General features: G+C 45.1%; 2 protein-coding genes across 2 annotated transcripts; both read right to left on the minus strand.

Moving 5' to 3' along the window:
• Nucleotides 1–16289, minus strand: IVD (isovaleryl-CoA dehydrogenase). The gene is made up of 12 exons (XM_048948924.1): nucleotides 16111–16289; nucleotides 13399–13488; nucleotides 10674–10725; nucleotides 8975–9144; nucleotides 8512–8605; nucleotides 7950–8086; nucleotides 7165–7261; nucleotides 2886–2979; nucleotides 2131–2212; nucleotides 1764–1868; nucleotides 840–912; nucleotides 1–730 (listed from the first exon to the last, which is right to left on the minus strand). The coding sequence occupies exons 1-12, from the start codon at nucleotides 16249–16251 to the stop codon at nucleotides 597–599; spliced, it is 1269 nt and encodes a 422-aa protein (XP_048804881.1). The 5' UTR covers nucleotides 16252–16289; the 3' UTR covers nucleotides 1–596.
• A 121-nt stretch (nucleotides 16290–16410) lies between these two features.
• Nucleotides 16411–21366, minus strand: KNSTRN (kinetochore localized astrin (SPAG5) binding protein). The gene is made up of 8 exons (XM_048948926.1): nucleotides 21216–21366; nucleotides 20917–21049; nucleotides 20071–20127; nucleotides 19757–19856; nucleotides 17891–18005; nucleotides 17548–17609; nucleotides 17349–17423; nucleotides 16411–16834 (listed from the first exon to the last, which is right to left on the minus strand). The coding sequence occupies exons 1-8, from the start codon at nucleotides 21346–21348 to the stop codon at nucleotides 16703–16705; spliced, it is 807 nt and encodes a 268-aa protein (XP_048804883.1). The 5' UTR covers nucleotides 21349–21366; the 3' UTR covers nucleotides 16411–16702.
• Nucleotides 21367–21959: the final 593 nt, after the last annotated feature.

Raw genomic sequence — 21959 nt, forward strand, 5'->3', positions numbered from 1 at the left:
TATGCACAGAAACAGATGTGGTATTTTAATGAAATTTTAAGAATCATCACCTTAAACGCTGGTTGGGCACCCACGATGCTCAAGCATTCCAAATGGCTGCCCCCACAATGCGGTTGGTGTCACATTCCCCAAAACAGAGGTTATTCATCCCACTGGAAGATCTCAATGGGAAATCCCTCTTTCCAGTAGCAGCATGCTAACTGCTAGCTATTAATGGCACAATGTTTTAAAAAGAGAACTGAAATCATCCCCACAGTCATTTTTTAGATCGAGTTTCTGATTCAAACCCAAGCAATGGCTTTCCCCTGGTTCCAGCCACGCTGACTGCTGCTTTGGTTACCATACGTCCTGTGGATGAACCTCAGCTTGGCAGTGCTGAGATTTAGGATGGCTTATGGACAGGATGAATCAGGCTGATCACAAGAAGAAAACAAATACATTTTCCTTCTACACTGCAGTCTGATTCATCTGATCGCCGAGCAGACACGCTTCACAAGCATCAAGACAGGAATCACGGGAAGAACAAATTTGTGCGCTCCAACCTCTGTGTGAAAGGCCTCGTGGTGCTCAGCAGGCTGCCCCTCCACTGCTGGAGGTTACTTGAAGGCTGCATTGAAGGCCCTGCCGATGACCAGCCTGCGCACCTCACTGGTGCCAGCTCCAATCTCGTAGAGCTTGGCATCACGCAGGAAGCGCCCCATGGGGTAGTCGTTGATGTATCCATTCCCACCTACGACCAGAACCAAGGCACAAGTTACTGCTTTTCTCTCATTTGAGGGGCTGAGAGGCCCACTCCTGCAATCTCCCAGAATAACACACTGGCAGTGATTGTGTCTTACCGAGACACTGGATCCCATCCAGAGCCACCTGGGTAGCACATTCTGCTGAGAAGAGGATCACTCCAGCACAGTCCTGCAAGAGGAGACACAAATAGTGACAGAGGCACGGAAGATGTCACCTGCCCTTTTCCCCACCTGTGCTGCTCTGACATTTTCATTTCTCTACAGACATCTGCTAACAAACCTGAACCACTTCATCACAAAGGCACAAGATTCATCCTCTGCAAGCAAGAAGCTGACACCGTCTTTCTGTCACTTTTGTCAGACTACATGAAGGTAGAAAATAGAGTGCAGCAGGGAAGCTCTCTGCCTCACAAACGGACATCATACCCCCTGGAGACCAACATGATTTGATTTGGGATGCAAGGCTCAGCTCTGCTAAATGCCTGGTGCTCTCCCCCGACAGACACGGTGATATGTCAGTTGTGTCAATGACACCACCTCGGGATGACTGCCATAGCCTCTTACAGCAGGCAGGATACTGGGTTTGACTTTCCAATAAAACCTACCCATTCTGCTACATCTGTTCCCTTGTACAAATACAGTTTATTTTTCTTGTACTGTGGGGGTGAGGAGGGTAAAACAAACACTTGGAGAGTTCTGAGTCATTTTAACCCCCAGTATGCCCACACTGCTCACGATGAGGAACCAGGCTGTCCAGCAAAGCAGTGGAGTTGCCATCCCTGGAGGTTTTCAGAAATGTGGAGATGGGGCACTGAGGGACATGGTTTAGTGGTTGGACTTGATGATCTTGGAGGTCTTTTTCAACCTTAATGATTCTATGATTCTATTCAGGAACATGGTTCAGTGGGCACAGTGGTAATGGTTGACACTTGGATTTGATGATCTTGGAGGTTTTTTTTCCAAATTTAATGATTGAAGGAAGAGAATTCAGACACAACCCACATGGAATTGCAAGCTCACCTTTGCATTAAAGTGGCCCTGGTCACAGGCTTTGGCCACGTTGTAGACATACTGCCGACAGGCCATCAGCCGGGTGTACATATCAGCCATTTTGCCCTGCATGAGCTGCACATTGCAGAAGAAAAGAGACACATGATGTAGATACTGAAACTTAACCTAAGTCCACAGGGATTGAGGGGAAATTGTTTTCAGCTTGAGCTCTGTGAATCAGCTGGCTTCATACAATGCATTCCCCATGGTCTCTCAAAAATCAGTCATAACTCCAGGCCACCTTCCTCACGAAAAGCCCTCCCAACACAGAGTGCCCCATCTTCTCTTTAAGAAGAAGAAAAAGACAAACAAAATCTCAATTCTTTTTCTATCTCACCTGGAAGTGGCCAATTCTCTGTCCAAATGCTTCTCTTACATGTAGGTATGGAATTGCATGGTCAAGAACAGCTTGCATGAGCCTGAGAAAAGCACAGGTAGGCAGGAAAAGAAAGACAACAGAACAATTAAAATACTGATTAAATCTTGGAAGCTCAATCTAAGGCAAAAAGGTTTTCCTACCTAAGAAGATATGGTGCTGTCTTCCTATAGCTCCACTCAAAAAATGCTAAGAATGAAGTCCAAAAGCCCATGTTTTCTCCACAGTGTTCTACACGTTGTTCATTTGGGATATCTTGTAGTAGGGTTTTACTTTCTTAATTCAGGAGAGGGTAGAAGAGCCTTCTTACACCTGCTGCTAGGGCAGTTCGTGCTGCCTTGTGTCTCCAGAAGACCAACAGAAGGGGCGTGAGCCAATTTTGTAAAAAAGCGTAGACAAGATTAAGAATGGTAAGAAATCCTCTTTCTGCTTTGCAAATGACAGTCTGTCCATACAAGGGTTTTAATGCAGAAAGGAGCACAAGGAAGGGGACAAAAGGACTGTAAAGTAAAAAATGTTTATGCCAAGACCACCATGTTCAAAATCACGGTCTGGATGGTAAGTCCATGGAACCACCTTGCTTATGCTACACTGGAAGGCAGAGATTCCCAAAACTTTCCTTCTTGCATTGCTTCTATGAGAAATGGAGAGGTAATATCAACCTGGCTGGGTGATCTTTCTGGTCTTACAAACTATGAAAGGTGGCAAATCCTTACCCCAGTGGCCCACCAGACAGCACGAGCCTCTCCAGGTCCAACCCGCTCATCAAAACGTAGACTCCTTTGCTCAGCTTCCCCAGGATATTTTCAGCTGCAACCAAAGAAAAATGATTTACCCATGTGCAATCCTAAGATAAGTCATTGTCTGAGGGTCTGTGTTCTCTAGGCAAAAGATTCAAATCCTCACTTATGTTCACCTTACCTTCTGGCTTGAGACACATTCAGGATGAGCTAAATAGGCTGAGTTTTGGTGCATATGCTCCCTACCACTGAAACATCTTAACCCAAACAAAGCCAAAAAGCAAAAGGCAGTAAAGAGTTACAAAGACCACCTACAATTGCTGTTATTCTCTATCCATGTTCTAGAGAGTAAGGAGCGCTCCAGAGACCTCTCAGTGTAGTGTTTGTGTAAATGGGAGATTCAACAGCCTTGGAGGGCAAAATGGGAGCCCTCTTCTCCATCTCATCAGTTTGTATCTAATCCAATCTGACAGTGACCAAAAGGTGCTACCATCTGATGTCTGCTGAGGAGGGATTTGAAATGAATGTGAATCCTAGTCTGATACGCCTACATCACCTTACTGAACATTCCTAATAAAGGAACCAAAGCTTACGCAGGCAACCAGCCAAAGCTCACCACTTAGCATGCACTGGGGTGATCTACATTGGCCTTCTGGGACTAGAAAATCTGAATTCTTGTTATCACTCCTTCCATGCGAGGGACTGAACAGAGCATTGCATATTACAAACACACATTTCAAAGCCAAGTATTATTTCTGTGAAAACAGAACAGAAAAAAGTACATCAGATTAAGGGCTGGCAAAAAGGCTCAAAGCCATGTCTTTGTGGAACAACCTAAAGAACGCACTGACATTAGCAAATATCAATAGAGACGCAGGACCAAAAGGTTCATCTCAGTAAGGCAGGGGAGAACTTGAAGTCTATCAGCTCTGCTTTGTAGACAGACAGAGATTATTCACTCATCATGCCATGAAGAGGAACTGACATGTGCTTCAGGCTTTGATCACAAGAGATCCAAGAGGTGCAATATGCAATGTGAAAATGAGGCAGGACTTGTGGACCCACAAACTCCCAAAGCAAACACTCTCTTTCAGTGATATCAGCCCAAGGACTGCATTGCCTTCTTACTGAAGAACACGTTGATGTGCTGTGCAGAGAAGTGTAACCCCTACAGAGGCAGAGACATGATATTGGATCTTAGAAGTGAAAGAATGAACCTGGCCCTCAGAAAAACTTCAACATTCCCCTTCCTCCCACTCCCCCCAAAACAACAAAGAGAAACACTAACAGCAAATGTTACTTTGAAGAACAGAGCACAAACTCCAGCATCAATAATAGTAAAATTAGAAGTAATTACATTCTATATTTAAAAAAACAAACAAACAAAACAAAACAAAACAAAACAACACAAAAACAAAGAGGACCAAACATTCTGAATGTTCTCCTGTACATCCAGGGAAAAGGGATGGATAGGTATGCAGGGAGCTGAGAGAGATGTGCTCCCCACTGTAAGGGCAGAGCAAGTCCGAGAGTGCCTCCTTAGACTGAATGAATACAAGTCTATGGGGCCGGATGGCGTGCATCCCAGGGTCCTGAAGGAGCTGGCCGAGGTGGTTGCCGAGCCGCTCTCCATCATATTTGAGAAGTCGTGGCTGTCAGGTGAGGTCCCGGACGACTGGAGGAAGGGTCACGTCACTCCCATATACAAGAAGGGGAGCAGGGAGGACCCGGGGAACTACAGGCCGGTGAGTCTCACCTCCGTGCCTGGGAAGATCATGGAACAGATCCTCCTGGACAACATGCTCGGTCACATAAAGAATGAGCATGTGATCCGAGACAGCCAGCACGGCTTCACCAAAGGAAGGTCATGCCTAACTAATCTTGTGGCCTTCTATGATGGAGTGACGGCATTGGTGGACGAAGGGAAGGCGACCGATGTCATTTACCTGGACCTGAGCAAGGCCTTTGACATGGTCCCCCACCACATCCTCATCTCCAAATTGGAGGGAAGTGGATTTGATGGGTGGATGACCCAATGGATAAGCAATTGGTTGAAAGGCCGCAGACAGAGGGTGGTGGTCAATGGCTCTATGTCCAGGTGGAGGCCGGTAACAAGTGGTGTCCCCCAAGGGTCTGTCTTGGGACCGGTGCTCTTTAACATCTTTATTAATGACATCGATGAGGGAATTGAGTGCACCCTCAGCAAGTTTGCTGACGACACCAAGCTGAGTGGTGCGGTTGATACGGTGGAAGGAAGGGATGCCATTCAGAGGGACCTCGACAGGCTGGAGGGCTGGGCTCGGGTGAACCTGATGAGGTTCAACACGGCAAAGTGCAAGGTTTTGCATTTGGGCCGGAAGAACCCCAGGCACCTGTACAGGCTGGGAGGAGTGGTCCTTGAGAGCAGCTCGGCAGAGAAGGACCTGGGGGTCCTGATGGACGAGAGACTGAATATGAGCCAGCAGTGCGCTCTGGCAGCTCGAAAGGCAAATGGGATCCTGGGCTCCATCAGGAGAGGGGTGGCCAGCAGGGACAGGGAGGTGATTGTCCCTCTCTACACGGCTCTTGTGAGGCCCCATCTGGAGTACTGTGTCCAGGTGTGGAGCCCTCAGTACAAGAAAGACATAGAGATTTTGGAAAGGGTCCAGAGGAGGGCGACTAAGATGATCAAGGGGCTGGAGCACCTCCCCTATGAGGATAGGCTGAGGGAGTTGGGCTTGTTCAGCCTGGAGAAGAGAAGGCTGCGGGGTGACCTCATTGCAGCCTATCAATACCTGAAGGGAACCTACACCCAGGAGGGGAGTAAACTCTTCAAAAGGGCTGACAACAGCAGGACTAGGGGAAATGGTTTTAAGTTGAAGGAGGGAAGATTTAGGTTAGATGTTAGGGGGAAGTTCTTTACTAGGAGAGTGGTTAGGCCCTGGAACGGGCTGCCCAGGGAGGTTGTGGATGCCCCGTCCTTGGACGTGTTTAAGGCCAGGTTGGACGGGGTCCTGGGCAACCTGATCTGAATATGTATGTTGGTGGCCCTGCTAGGCAGGGGGGTTGGAACTACATGATCCTTGGGGTCCCTTCCAACCCGGGTGATTCTGTGATTCTGTGTGATTCTGTGATTGCACAAGGAAGGGCAAGTTTGCTGGCTGCACATCACAAAGAAATGCTGAGGTTCTGAACCAACTTTTACCAAATCAATATGACCAAATGAACTCAGGGACAACACTCAGTATGAGAAAAAACCACTCAGTGGAGCACAGCTGACAATGAAACCCATATGTTTTAAAGCAGATGGAATTGCAGTGCTAGAGGAAGACATCTGAGACAAAGATTCTGCAGACATGTGAAACAACATCAAACTGGTTCAGCTTCCAAGGTAGAAAGAAGATCAGACGTAGCATTAATTGCCAGAGTGCAAAATGTGTTAACTTCCAATGGTGCAATGATGTGTTTCTCCAAGTTATCAGAAAATTGAAATCTTGTTACCATGAGAACACACTGTTCTGCACAAATGATTATCCAGATGATAATCTGAAGTCTTGGGTACTGCCCTTTCTGATTTCAGACTACAGGGGTCTGGTCAAGTTAGACATGTCAGATTTCAGCTGAAACTTCTACATTCTGAAAGCAGCTGTTGCTGCTGTATAGGGAGCAGTGGAACTGCTTTCTCTGCAGATATGCAGTTAGGAATACAGATAAGGGATCTCCTCTGCTTGCTGTATAGTGGCTGTGAACTTTCTATCAGAAAAAAAACAAACCAACAAAACAGCCAGTGGAGTAACGAAAACAGCCACTACAGTTGCCCCTGTTGTATTAATGATGGAAAGGATGTTTTTTCTTTAAGGCCTAGACTCCATAGAATTGTTAAAAGTAAAGCAGAAGTCTCTCTCAGGTGGTCTTCTGTGATTTTGGAGAAAAGAAACTTTAAGACAAGTAAGTTCTCCTACTTATCAGATGGGAGCTCTAGCAGCAGCAATCAGAAGTTTCTCTGGAATCCTCATACAGGTTTTGTGTATGAGTCAAGTCCCTGAGGGAGAAGTGGGAGTGATCCAGCACAGGATGTATTCACTCATGGAATCCATCAGACTACAACTTCCCAACTTCACCAGCTCTCTTGTGAGGCTGTTTAAGAGCAGGGAGCCATCCCCAAAGCCCTCTGGGTCACAGTCTGAGCATGCACACAATCAATTAACCGATTTGCCTACACAAGAAGAGAGCGCAGCTCTCACATGCATACTGCCACAATTTGGAGCCAACTCACCAGGGATCTTACAGTCCTCAAAGATCAATTCACAGGTGTTAGACCCTCTCATTCCCAGTTTATCAAGCTTCTGTGCTGTGCTAAAGCCTGGCATTCCCTGCAAAGCCAAGACATCAAAACTAAGGATTACAAGCACTGACAGCGATAGAACTATGCTAATCTCTCCGTCAGGTAAGTCCATCAGAAAGTTTACTGATCTCTGAGAGTTTATTTTATTACAGCTTCCTCATGGGAAGGAAGATGTGCAGAGCATACTCTCAGTTAACTAAAAGGGAAGAAAAACCCCAGATTCCTGTTTCCCAAGGGCTCTATCCAAAGGACTCTGATGATTTTTGCCTGAGTGTTTGGGTTGCTATAGGATTCCAAAAGGGCAGCAAAAGAAAAAGGGAGAAAAATTAATAATGTTATTTCAACATCTTGGTATTAAAAAGAAGGCAAGAATGAAAAATAGGTTAGTAGGATATTTATAGAGCCTCCAACAATTTTGGGAAACAAGCAAGTCCTTCTTTACACAGATCTTGTCCTTTCTCTCCATATCTCTAGTCCAAAAGACTGTGTGCCTGCATACCCAAATCGAAAGCTGCCAGTGCAATATGCCATGTCACTGGGGCAGAGGACAAATCTCACAGGTTTATAAGGTTCAGGCAGGGAACAGTTTGTCTTTGAGCAAGGGACTGACAGATACTGAGTTGGTTTCTAAACAGTCCACTTAAAGTGAAGAAGGTAGCTTTAAAAGCACACCAAGATAGAATTGGGAGAATTATTAAACAGTAACTGAAACCTACCTTCTCCACAATGAAAGCAGTTATCCCTTGGGAGGCTGGAATGGCATTAAGGTCAGTTTTAGCATAAACAATGAGAACATCTGCATCTGGCCCATTGGTGATCCAAAATTTGTTCCCATTCAAAACATAGTAGTCCCCTGGAAGCACAGAGCTGCAGTCTGTTACTTTGTAATAGATAAACCAACACTTACATCCTCACTCTTTATTTCATTGGTGATCTTTAAGATCCCCATGAACAACATGCACACATCGCTCCCCAAAATCAAGAAGACTCATCACCTTCATTTCTGGAGTCCAAAGACAGCTTAACGAATGCCTGACAAACTAAGGCTCCTAGCACTGGTTCCATCACATTATCATCCTCCACCACCATAATCAGAAGTCTATTTGGGATCTTCAACCACCCACCCTGTGTCTTCACTATGTTGTGTTATCATGCACTGATTACTCTGGGAGGAAGCACAAGGCTGCCAAAGTGGCCTGAGAAATGCTGAATGGCGTTAGGGAGGTTAGCTTCAGTTTACAAGAGACATTTGTGCTGGAAGCTCATGACAGGCTTTACCTTTCTTGTCTGCCTTCAGCTTCATGGACACAACATCAGACCCAGCATTGGGCTCGCTCATTGCTAAGGCCCCAATGTGCTCCCCACTAATGAGCTGAAAAAGAGAAACAGAAGATCCACCTCTGGCACAACTTAAGGACATTACGTCTCGTCCTTATTCAAACGAATTCAGTCAATCAGTGCATTTCAACATAAGTCTCAGTGATATACTCAATTTTAGTTAATGAAGTACTAATAAGAACTTGGTTCATCATGTTTCATGGCAAGTAATTAAAGTGATTGCACTACCTGTATTGAAAGCCAGTGAATGAGGGCATTAAAATACACCTGAGCTGCAATGAGGACAATTTGGGGTCACATATCACCACATTGCATAAGGCTCATTTGAGGAGTGGAAAAATAAAAAAAAAAAAAAAAAAAAAAGGAAAAAAAGACCCCATCCTGCCATTTCCCAGCATCATACCTTGGGCAAGTACTTCTCTTTCTGGGCTTCATTGCCATTCCGCACCAGCTGGTTGATACAAAGGTTCGAGTGGGCTCCATAACTAAGCCCAACAGCTGCTGATGCGCGGGAAACTTCCTCCATCACCAGCACGTGGTCCAGATAGCCCAGAGCAGATCCACCATATTCCACTGAGAAGAAAAAGCTCACATGAGCCACCACAGAGTACATCATGTATGCATGAGATCCCAGGGTTGGGCTCAGTCTTGAATAAGATTTGAGACAGTTACAGGAGAGCTCTTGGGTTTGATTGGCACTGTCTCTGGGCTGAGCACTTCTGGCTTTCCCCATCCTCTCCGAAATTTTTTACAGAGTTTTCTCATCTTAAAGAAAGTGACACAATTGCGTACATACAAATGCAGTCACAACCAAAAGTAAAAGGTTTGTTTTACAGGCAAGGAGCAAATGATTGTTCTCATAAGAGAACTATAACAAGAGGACATAAACACGCACCAGTCAGGGAAGTGATGTGCACTCACTGGCCCTCAGTATGAATGCTGGAAGCAAGCAGCAAGACCAGCAAGAGCTACCATGAGTTCACACAACAGCTACTGGCTTTAGACGCAGCCTTTCTCCCATGTCACTCACTCTGACTCCTGTCTTTATCTGCAGGGCCACTTCACCCTCTGAAATCATCCCAATCAGAGTTTGGGTTTTTACCCTCAATATCCTGAAACATGGGTTTATCCTTTTCTGACATATGCTAAAACAAAAGATTTTCTACTAGTTCCTAAAGTGCTGCTGGGTTGGGTGTTACTGCCCCCAAAAAGAACTGTGTTACTGTCACACCCTAACTCTACCTGCTACAGCAAAACCAATGCCATTAGAGAAAGCACACACAACAAAAGCAGAAATTAGAGGTGAATCTCAGAGGGAATCAAAACAGACAGCACTCATGAGGCGATGGCTTATTTATAGCGTGGGAAACTGCTGCAAGCCTCAGGCACAACATCAAAGAATAAAGAAGGTAAGAGCGAGAAAAAACAGGAGCAGCAGTAAATTGGGAAGAGTAAAGAGAGAGAGCAGGAAGAGAGTTCCAGATTCAGTGCCACTGAAAGAAGAGCAGAGGCATTATTTTAAGGTGCTGCTGTTCAGCTTGCTTCTGCAGAAGCCTTTGCACACACACATGTAGAAATAGACTTCATGAAGTGGAAATAAAGGCCCCAGTGGCTGCTTTTCTACACTAAGACTCTTCCTCATTACACTGTGTGCCTCAGTAATCCGTAACATTAATCAGAACACTTTTCAGCTAACCTGGATGAGGCTGAGGAAGTTTGCCCTAATTTATTTATTTATTTATTTATTAAAGTTCTGTGTTGTCAGTTCTCCATTAGCAATCACAGCTTTCCACAATGTCTTTTATATCCTGTAACTTCTCTGATTAGAGCTGGATGTTTGCTCTGGGATACTTTTACCCATAACTCAAAATTTACAGCAAATGGAAGCAGCACAAGGAGGTTGTAGACGCCCCACCGTGGAGGCATTCAAGGCCAGGCTGGATGTGGCTCTGGGCAGCCTGGTCTGGTGGTTGGCGACCCTGCACATAGCAGGGGGGTTGAAAGTACATGATCATTGTGGTCCTTTTCAACCTGGGCCATTCTACGGTTCTGTGATTCTTCTGTGTGAAGCATCACCTGACAGATGGTGGGAATGCACTTACCAGGAGCTGTGATCCCCAGAACTCCCAGTTCCCCAAGTTTCTTCCAGAACTCCTACAAACACAGAAGCAGCAGTCAGGCCAGTGGGAAGAGAAGTAGCTCCCTGGACACATGGATTTACCTTGTTGGTGCGAGACCTCAGAGATAAGCACATCAACACTACTGCAGCAGCAGCTTCACCCTTCAGACTAAGAACCCACACAGCCATAATGACATTAGTTATGCTACAGTCTGTTGACTGAAGGAAGGTAACTCATAACCCTAAATTTAATTTGAGGCAGACGGGTGCTAAGATTTAATACATGTCCAATTTAAGAATTTAGATGAATGTAAGCCTCCTATTAACTTCAAAAACTGCACTTTTAGACCTTCTTATGCTGTATCTAGCTAAAGATAATTTAAGGCGTTGGGATTTAAATTTATATTTGCCTTTTACCTCATACAACCTTGTTAACACTGTGTGGGTCTATTAGCCTGTGACTGCTGCAAATAGCACATAGCATAAGTTATCCACAAGCGAGACTCTGGAAAACTCTGAGAAGAGTTGCAATCGCTGAGCAATTTAAGACTCTTTCAGTAACACAGAAACTGGTATGGAAAGCCAAGGAAACTTCCTTCTTCAAAATCTCTTCAAAGGAAGTGTTAAAGCTGAGGCAGGAAAAACAACCACCGAGGAAAGCAAAGGTTCTGGAAGAGCTATAAGAGCTGGCCTTCTGGTGAGCACTTTGGACTTGGAGATTCAGATCCTTTACCTTCATAAGGGCCACTCAAGAACATAAACTTCAGTGTTTTTGGGATGGCCAGGATACTTGATGCACATGGGAACTGGACAAAGTTGTTGTGCATTGCTGGACACACACCCTACAAAGCTCATCTGCTAGAGGACAGGCTGTATTCCCTGACCTTCCTTTGCCCATTTCCCAGATTTCTCCTCCTGACAAGACCACTGCATAAGCAACTGCTGCTCTGCAGCCACATGATCTGAACTGTTCTGAACACAGAATTGTTAACACCGGAAGGGACCTTCAAAGGCCATCCAGTCCAACGCCCCTGCAATGAATAGGGTCACCTACAGCTCCATTAGGTGCTCAGAGCACCATCCAGCCTGACCTTGCATGTCTCCAAGAATGGGGCTTCCATTATGTCTCTGGACAACCTGTGCCAGTGCCTCGCTATCCTTATCATAAAAAACATTTTTCTTATATCCAGTATAGATCTCCCCTCCTTTAGTTTGAAACTGCTTCCCCTTGTTCTATCAAAACAGACCCCTCTAAAGAATCTGTCCCCTTCTTTCTTTTAGCTCCCTCTTTAAGAGCAAGACAACTTCCTAGCTCTCAAGCACCCCTGGTAGCAACGACACTGCTGTCAGCACAGCAAGAACTATTCTCCATTGCCCTTTTTATTGTAGGACAGAAATAAAATACTTTCTGATATGCTTTCAAATGGGAACAATTGAAGATAAATAAATTCCACCAGAATCGTGGAACGGTTTAGGCTCCTTCCAACCCAAACCATTCTTTGACTCTCTGAATTCATCACTTTCAGTATTTTTATGCTAACAAAACTAGAAGTTGCTTCCACTGACCAACAACCTGAAGTCACACCACAAGAGGTTCAGACTGGATATTAGAAGAAAAATCATTCACGGACAGAGTGGTAAAGCAACAGAGGGCTGCTCAGGGAACTGGTGGAATCTAAAAGACTGTAAGAAATGTGTGGATGTGGTACTAAGGGACATGATTCAGTAATGTGGCTTTGGTGGGTCAAGTTGACAGTTGGACAGGGTGATCTTGAAGTCCTTTTCCAGCCTAGATGATTCTGCAAGTCACAGAATCGGTAGCTGACACACAACACACACATCAGCTGTGCCTAGCACAAAGCATCACAGAGAAAAGGGGAAGCTGTGAATAAATGCAGTAGGGACAAAACCACCAAGGGCCACTTCTGCTGCCACTTCAGACTGTGGGCTCTCCTCCATTGTACAATGGACGTTCAGGTAAATGCTTGTTATCTATGAATAGCCCCAAGAAACTTCAAAAGGTATTATTCAATAGCACTGGATGACATCTGGTGCGCCAGACTAAACCCATATAGTTAACTTCAAAGCTACACATATATCCCTGAAAATATCAACATCAGAGCTCTGAGAGATCCTAGCAGATGTTATGAGTGTCTTGTGGAGCTTATGAAAACCAATAGTGAGAGCTCTCATTTTCATCAATCAAACCTCCCTATTGCACACAGTTTGTTGCTTCTGTTAGGAAGAAAACTTCCAGCTCAAGTCAAACAGCTCTACGTTTCCTGCATTCGCACGCAACACTTCCAAAGCAAAATGGAGAGGAGACTCAGATATATAAGAAAGAGTTGTGCACAAAGTGAGCCCTAGCAGGGAGAATGAGAAGCACACATCAGAGGAGGAGTCTTTGAAGACAGCCAGGCACAAATGCCACAATGAAAATCTAAACAAGACCATGATCAATCCATCTTTTTTTTTTTTTTTTTTTTTTTTTTTTTTTAAATCAGATGCTGGCTCAGTTCTTCCCCAGGTTGTTCAAAGTTACCAAAAGAAGAAACAGGAAATCAAAAACTTTTTTTTTCTCTGCTGCTTTCAAGTCTGAAAAGTTGATGCATATCTTCCTTTGGTGCATACCGGGTCTTTGTCTGAACTTACATATAGATCAAAGTACAGACTGCCATTTATTTCATAGGCACACATCAAATACTTACCCGCATGCCTTTGAATTCATTCTCCTGGTCAATTTGTTGGGCCTTTGGAGCCAAATGCTCTTGACAGAACTTTGTCATGGTCTGCCTAAGCTGAGAAAAGAAGTGAGGAGAAATGCACATGTTACACTCCGTCAATATATCATCTTCTTCCCTGGGATACTCCCAGCATCCACCACTGGGTAATTCTATGATCTCAAACCCACAAACACAAAATCATAGAGAAATCTCTATTTCAGGTTATTAGCTGAAATATAACACAAAAGGCCCTGAGCTTTTTGAAGAGTGGATTTGACAGAAGTCCTTAAGTTCTCAAGAGGGAACTGAAGTTCCCCTTGACATCCAACCAAAAATGACACATGAGAGAGACACATGCTACTGAACTACTGCCTGCCTGCACTGGGGCTCCAGGGGAAACTTTCAAAGTTGACAAGCAGAGCTTATGATTCATTATCCTCCTTGAGTACTTGCTCAGCATTTCATTTAATTTTATGAGCACGTCTGCAGTAAGAACACGTGTTAAATAACAAGTGTGGCTTATCAGGCTGGGACTATATGATCTATTCTGATATCTTCTATAGAAGAAAAATGTCATTGAATCAGGTATGCTACTTGTTCTAAAGTGTTGAAATAAAATCAATTCAGAGTATTCTCCCAAATTTTAAGATTAATTTACTTACATGCGCTTTGCAGCAGTCTGTACGTATTCCAAATAAACTTAATCAATATCTTATGTGTTTATAATAAGAAGACTTTTAAAAAAAAGTAAAGACATCACAGTAGAGCTTAGAAATCCAGTTTTAACTCTTGGTTCTTTATTCCCTTACATTAATGTCAGTGAAGGAACCTTCTGCTGTTTAACCAAAACACTGAGAAGGGACAGATGCAGCAAAGCAAAATCTGCCTCGTCTGCTCTGCCTTTCTCCTTTGTTTCAAATTAAAAAGATATGTTAGTTACCATGGCTACCCAGATCCTGGATTCCAGTGCCACCAAACAAGTTTATCCCTCTCTGGTAGACTTTTTTTTTTTTTTTTCCTCCTTTTTTTAGACCTTAATGTTTCCATCACGACAGAATTGACAGCAGTAAACTTGACCATAAAGACTGGACAGAGAGTTTAAACACATCCAAGATATACTTTAATCATCACAGACTGGAGGATGTATTCTGACAGGCATCTCAAAAACTTTAAAACAGCTTATATAACAGTGTCAAGTGCTTTTAATGCACAGATTAACCAACATTACCAAAGATCTATTTATGGTCTTTGCCAAGCTTTTCTGTAAGAGACACAGAAATTACAAGACTACTTTCACCTTTTTATACCTGCTGAACACACTGAAACATCAAGCCGATAAAGATATAAATCACAAAAACCAATCAAGTATAAACAAGTGGTAGCATTACTGCAATACCACATTCCTCTACACTTCTCTGCCCAGAGAAGCTGTGAGTGCTCCATACCTGGCAGTGACCAACAGCAGGCTGCGTGGGGCCATGGGCAACCTGATCTGCTGTGTGGCAATCCACCCACAGCAGGACAGCGAGGGCTGGGGAGGCTTTGAGGTCCCTTTCAGCCCAGCCCCATACCTGAGAAGCACAGAGGAAAGTTTCATTGGTCTGGACTAACCCTTTCAAGATACTGCCACTACCTTGGGGCAAGTGAGAATAGCAGAATATAGAATGGTTTGGGTTGGAAGGAAACTCAAAAGGTCATCAAGTTCCAAACCTGCTGCCTCAAGCAGGGCTGCCAACCACTATATCAGGTACTGGAGCAGGTTGCCCAGGACCCCATCCAACCTGGCCTTGAACACCTCCAGGGATGGGACATTCACAGCCTCTTTGGGCATCCCATTCCAGTACCTCACCACTCTGAGTGAAAAACTACCCACTGACACCTAATTCAAATCTTTCCTTTCTTAAAGCCCTTCCCTCTTGTCCCTTCACTATCTACCTGAATAAAAGGATTATTTCCCTCTTGTTTATGACTTTTCTTTAAGTATTGGAAGACACTGGACGGCATCCTTTCCTTCTGTTATATCAACCGCACCAGTCAGCTTGGTGTCATCCACAAACTTGCTGAAGGTGTACTTGATCTCATCATGTATGTCATTGATAAAGATGTTAAGGGGGTTACCACTCATCACCATCCTCCACGTGGACACAAAGTCATTGACCACAACCCTCTGGCTGTGACCTTTCAACCTATTCTTTATCCACCAAATAGCCCACTCTTTGGATTCATATTACTCCAATTTAGAGGCAAGGATGTGGTGTGGGACTACCTCAAAGGCCTTGCACACATTCAGCATACTATGCTGATGCGAATGCAAGGCTGTAAAGTTAGGAAGTAACATCTGAAGTTTTAGGTCCCCCATCGGCCAACAGAGCCAATGAGAGCGCTGGAGGATCCAATGTCTTTGACCATTGAGCTGATTTATCAGAAGTGCAATCTGAGTGCAGCAGACTCGTTCACCTAAAAACGCAGCCTCCGGGCTGCGCCACCCACCTCACACAGCTCCCGGACAGCCTCCCCGCGGGGCACGGCGGACACGTGTCAGCAGAGCACCCCCGCGGATTGGCCAGCTGCTCGCCATTCTCAGCCAATCAGCGCCCTCCAACCATGACACACACCCCCTCCTCCCCTGGAAGGCGCACTGTCGCGCCGCGCCTGGCCCACGGACGGCGGAGTGCGCGCAGCCGGGACAGCGCCTACCTGCCGCTGCTCGTGGCTCAGCCCGTTCACCGTATCGTCCACCACCAGCCCCGCGCAGCCCCGCCGCAGCAAAGCTTGACGCTGCCTGGCTTCGCGCAGCGCCGAGCAGAGAGCGGCTCTGCCTAGCACCGCCGCCGCCATGGCTGCCCCGGTCCGGTCCCGGCGCGCAGGCGCGGCCCTGTCCCGGGGAGAGCCCCGGCCCGCCCAGCGTGCCGCGAGGGGCAGGAGGGGGCGGCAGAGGGCAGCGGCAGGACGGCGGGGCTCCTGCGCTGCCTGAGGGTATAACAGCAAACGCGCTCATCTTTCTAATGCGTTTAATCAAAAATACTTAATACAAGGAAATGAAACTCTAGCGGATTGAGGCAGATGAGCCGTTGGCAAGGTATGCAGTAAGGAAATCCAGGCTAAGCCCCAGCAGGCAATTAAATAGCTGTGAACATTTGGCTCTTGTGCAGCCAGCAGTTGCTGCTCACCTTGCCCCACTGCCATCCTGCAGGTGTTACCTGCACCCAGGGCCAGCCTGCCCACCTTCTTGTTTTAGACATAAGAACAAGGTTTGCAAAATAGAGACTGTGCAGTTCATCCTTGTGCCTCACTGAGCCAGGAGCTGCTCCAGCTGATCGAGGATTGCTGAGCATTCCTTCATCTCTTCCTGAAAGGAGGAATGCTTCTCCAGGGAGCGCTGTCTCTCTTCTTCTGCTGATTCCCACTTGGCCATTGCTGTCTGTGTGGCACAGTGTACACAACATTTCACTAATGTGAATGTACAGATTAGCAAAGCTGACTTCCAAAAGGCAGCTCAAACCAGAACGAGCAACAAAAGCCTTCAGACATTGGAACTCCTCAGCACTGTCATAGCTGCTAAACTAAGGCTGGCCTAGCTTGCCTGGGTTCCTTGAGAAAAATGGCAATCTTCCATGACCAAAAGCTGAGGAAGCCATGTATAATAGCAATTTTGTTGATTAGCTCAAACTTCATACCGAGAATTGCAGAACTGTAATTTAATGACTACTTTGGTCAGTGTATAGACAAGACAGTAATACAGAAGCTGCTTGTGTTTGCACACTTCTTAGTTCCCAGAAAGATTTCAGGTCAGATCAAGTTTTACATTGATTAAGGATACAGGCATTCACTGTCTGGTTTGTTTGGAGGCCAGAGTAACATGGGGAGGTGGAAAACAAGCCCCAGACCAAATGCACACTGCCTGGCTGAATCTGAAACAAGTCTCACATTCTTACCTGAAGTGCCTCCTTTTCTTTTTCAGCTGTTTCATTAAATAGCCTCAATTCTGCTATGAGTTTCTCAGTTAAAAGCTGAAGAGACAAAAGAAATAATAAAACACTGCAGATGAACACATCTCAGCAGCTCTTATTACAACAGCGGCACAAAAGGGCAGTAGCACACACCTCACCAAAGCCCATTCAAAAATTCTCTTACCGTTGTCTGCTTCTGGCATTCCTGTGTTTTTTCTTCTTCCTCCAAAATGTTGCTGCCTGTAACTGATTGATGAGACACAACATATAGTGCTCTAAGACCTAACAGCTTCCCAAAGGTAACTTTCTACAGCAAGAAAATTATTCTCAAAGTTTATCTAGGACAGAGCCAACCACAAGAAGCAGCTTTTCCTCTTAAACTAGCAAAAAGAAATCCCATACTATCCCAGTGCTTTTTTAACAAAGAGGCAGAAGCCAATGTCTTACAGACAGATGCAGCGAGAGAGAAAAGAAAAAAGAAAGTGTTGCTCTGAACAACAAATAAACATGAAATGCATAATCCTTACCAGGGTCAATGTTTCTGCTTTCTAAAATCACCATGCAAGTTTCCTGAAATTTCTTGAGCTTTTCAAGTTCTTGCACCAGGCCTTCATTCTCTTCTTTTAACTCCTTTATCGTGCCCTGTCATTAACACAGTGACATTTTAAGTGAACCAAATTTCTCCCCATTAGTCAGTAATACCGAGTTCTTAACAGGTTCTCCTCTAACACCAAGAATCACATCTTGCCTTTCTATCCTTTACTCGCCAGAGAAAGAGACCCTTATTCCTGCTTTTTGACAGGATCTATCACATGTGAATGTCATAGTAATTGCTAGGAAATCACATTCCTAGAGATAGATTCCTTTGAGACAGTTCTAGCTCGTGATTTCTTGCTTTCTCTCTGTAGTATTTTAAAAGTTATGCACAGAGGAGCATCTAATGTCAGGAATAAAGAGGCATCTGAGAATTTTTAGGCCACAGCATTATTCCCTGCACAGTTTGGATTTTAGCAGGCAATTGGATAAGCTGATCAACCTCCCAAGTTGAATGCAATTTTCTGAGAGAATCAATAAGCACGTGGATTAGGGTGATCCAGCTGATAATAGCCATAAGCTTTTTGAACATCCCAAAGGAGGCCTCAAAGGCTTACAAAGAACTTAAGCTACAAGATAAAAGGAAAGATCATCTCACAGATTAGTAACCAGTTGAGAACTAGGAAATAAAATGAACTTTTACAACTGAAGGTTACACATTGGGCCTCTTATATAGGATAGCAATTACATTATGCTCTGATCACTGAGAGATGATGAGTAACGTAGCACAGACTCTGAATCTAAACTTAGGTTAAGAAAAGAGGATCTCGGCTTGATGGATTTCACAGAATCACTGAGTTGGTAAAGCACTTCTGGAAGTGATCTTGCTCAGGTGAGTTTTTCAGATTGAAGCTTCTGTGTCAGTTTGTGTCCATTGCCGCACTGAACACCCTCCCTCCACATATCAATATACATTGACAAAATTGCCCCCAGACTTCTTTTCCCTAGGCTCAGCTGTCCCAGCTGTTAGTGTTTCCTCACAGGAGAGAAGCTCTACTTCCTCAAATATTTTAGTGGCCCCTTTTTGGATTCTTCCTAACACGCCCTTGTCTCTCCTGTATCCATGTCCATGCTCCCAGGTACAATACTCCACGTGTGGCCTCCTCACCAGTGGTAAGATAGGAAAAAAGCTTGCAGAAATCCATCAAGATATTAAAAAAACAATAGTACATCAGGAAGCTTAAAATCATACATACAGATCTCTCAGTTAAAAATACTCTAAAGAAAACAAGGCCACTATCCCTCAAATTTTATAGCAAAGCAGTGGCCAGAACAAGCATCCTTAGTTACTAAAATGTGACCATACATTCAACACTGCTTGCAGTTCCACACCACATTATGTGATGGAATTAGCAGAATCATCAAGAAATCAAATAGAAACATATTTGGCTCTAAGTTTGGAATAGATTTAATAGACTTCAAATCACTGTTTAGTATGATTATCACTTGTTTCTGTTAACATTGTAAACATCTGGCAGTACTGAGGCTCTTTTCTTAAAATTTCACATACACGTTCACTTGTGAAGTGGAAACATTCTCCTGCAATGAGCTTAAGACAGGATTAGAGTTTTGGTGACTATCAACAGTAATCCAGATGCATTATCTAGCCAAATACATCCATAGCACTGCTGACTGCCAAGTTCTAGCCGAATACCTTCAGTGTTGCAAGAGAAAACCCAGACCACTCAGTCTACTGCCTTCCAAGGGAGACTGGAAAGCGAGCAAGTGAGCCCTTTGATCTAACCCTGCAAGGAGCAGAATGTAAGAATTACTCAATGATTTCCACCTCTTAATCCTACCTGAGCTCCTGTTAATCTGGAGTGCAATTGCTGTTTGGCTGATTCCAATAGCTGATTCTTGGCCTTCAGCTCTGTCTCTAGTTTGTACCTGCTCAGAGGTCTGTAGAATCAAACATTAAAGATTTAAGTGAAAGAACACTGGTATCACACACCTTTTACTTTCATAAAGATGTCCTTCTTTGAAAGATTTGCTCATGTTCCTGGACAAAAGGCCATTAGCAAAGCAAACCTTTGTTAGTTTAGAGCTCATCAGAACTCTTTGAGAAGGAACATAACTGCATAGGGACAGCGATTAACAATGTGAAAAAACATACCCTCTTGTAACTGCCTTCTTCAAAGGTGGCTCCGCTTTCTTGGCAGATTTAGTAATCCTTAAGCAACAAGTAGAACACAGTTACACAATGATCGTTTCATACTTACAGATCATGTACATCTGACAAAACCGCTCTTTGTCCTTCTGCATTCCAAATTGGTGAGACTGCATGTTGAATGCTGTGTTAAGTGTTGGGTCCCTCATTACAAGAAAGACACTGAGTTACCAGAACGCGTTCAGAGAAGAACAAGTAACAGCAGAACAAGGGGAAATGGTTTTAAGTTGGAGGAGTGAAGATTTAAGTTCTTTACTATGACAGCAGTGAGGGGCTGGAACAGGCTGCCCAGAGAGGTTGCAGATGCCCCACCTCTGGAGGTTTCCAAGGCCAGATTGGATGGGGCTCTGGGCAGCCTGGTCTAGTATTAAATGTAGAGGTTGGGGGCCCTGCATGTGGTATGGGGGTTGGAGACTCATGATCCTTGAGGTCCCTTCCAACCCAGGCCATTCTGTGATTCTATGATTAAGAACAAGAAGGCTGACTAAATGAGTACAGGACAAGACATTTGAGCAGCAGCTGAAGAAACTGGGGTTTAGCCTGGAGGTTGGATCTTGTTACTCTCTACAACTATGTGATGAGGTTCAGTCTCTCTTCTCAGATAGGATGTGATGAAATGGCCTCAAGTTGCACCAAGAGAAGTTTAGAAAGGGTACCAGGAAGAATTTCTTCATGGAAAGTGCGGCCAGGCTTGGGAACAAGCTAACCAGGGAGACAGTGGAGTCACTATCCCTGCAAGAGCTTTCTTTGGGACATTTATCAAACAACACACCCAGCTGTTCTTTAATTTACCCTTGGTTTGTTGCTCTGAACACACCGTCCGCTAGAACATTGGAACCAAAATTAAAATCGGGATCTTTGTTGAGCTCGAGCCCTGCTGCTTTACCGGCACATTGCTTCTTTGAAGAAAAGGGTAGCTGCGTTTCTGCAAGAGAAAGACAACCACGAGAACACCGGAGGCCACAGGAGCTCATCGTCACAACCACACGCTCAGCAAAGTGAAACCCCACCAGGAAGCCCCCAGCTGCCCCAACCCCGCAGCAGGGACCTCTGTACCTCAGGAAAATACGCAGTAAGGTGTCAGTACGTACCTACAGGGCCGCGGTGGAACGCTCCATAGACAGGAATGCGGGAAGACTCCACATCCATGATACCGCCCGCCCTTTCCTCACAGCAGCAGTTTGAATCGCGGCCGGCGCCCAACGATTGGGCGGGCTCGCGCATGCGCGGAGGCGCACTGCCCGTGAGCAGCGCGCATGCGCAGTGCGGCGCCGTATGCTCTACGAAGGGGAGGTGATTGTTACCGGGGGGGATGTTGTCGGTGTTTAACCCTTGCAGCTCTCTTTCGGGGAGCAGAGGTGCCTCGCTGCGAGTTGTGTGTGTGCTCGGCGAGTGGAGCCCTCCTCACTCTCCCCTCGGTGTGCCCTAGAGGCGGCTAAAACCCCCGGGGAAAGAGGCACCTCAGTAAAGCGCCTTCTTCCTCCCTTCAGTGTTCTCGTTGTGTCGTGTGGAGACGGTTCAGTAAGCTCTGGCTGCCAAAACACCCACCTCAGCTCCCAGCATGGTGCGGGAAATACTGAAACACACGACCCGTCTCAAGAAGGGTCATTAAGTTTATATGGGTATTCCTTGTCTACGTGGGGCAGCCCCTCTCCCACAGAGCTGGCAAGTCTGCTGGGGATCCAAGGGAGAGAATCTGTCAAGTCTGTGTTTTCCTTCTGCTGACAACGCTGCAAAACGACATTAAGTGCCTTATTACCACCTTCAACCACAGCATATTTGGCAAAAATGAAGCATCACGCAAATATAGTAAAAGTTTGTTTGTAAGCGTTTAT

Source organism: Lagopus muta, chromosome 6 (genome assembly GCF_023343835.1).
Source record: "Lagopus muta isolate bLagMut1 chromosome 6, bLagMut1 primary, whole genome shotgun sequence".
NCBI lineage: Eukaryota > Metazoa > Chordata > Aves > Galliformes > Phasianidae > Lagopus > Lagopus muta.

Bases quoted from the DNA above. Each gene is read 5' to 3' on its own strand.
- IVD (XM_048948924.1), bottom strand. From the start codon at position 16,251: ATGGCGGCGGCGGTGCTAGGCAGAGCCGCTCTCTGCTCGGCGCTGCGC. The intron at 13,489-16,110 runs GTAGGCGCTGTC...TTCTTTTCTCAG, and splicing joins TGAGCCACGAGCAGCGGCAG to CTTAGGCAGACCATGACAAA. The intron at 1,869-2,130 runs GTGAGATAGAAA...TGCAATGTGCAG, and splicing joins AGAGAATTGGCCACTTCCAG to CTCATGCAGGGCAAAATGGC.
- KNSTRN (XM_048948926.1), bottom strand. From the start codon at position 21,348: ATGCGCGAGCCCGCCCAATCGTTGGGCGCCGGCCGCGATTCAAACTGC. The intron at 21,050-21,215 runs GTACGTACTGAC...TTTCTCTTGCAG, and splicing joins GTTCCACCGCGGCCCTGTAG to AAACGCAGCTACCCTTTTCT. The intron at 17,610-17,890 runs GTAAGGATTATG...CTCATCAATCAG, and splicing joins AAGCAGAAACATTGACCCTG to TTACAGGCAGCAACATTTTG.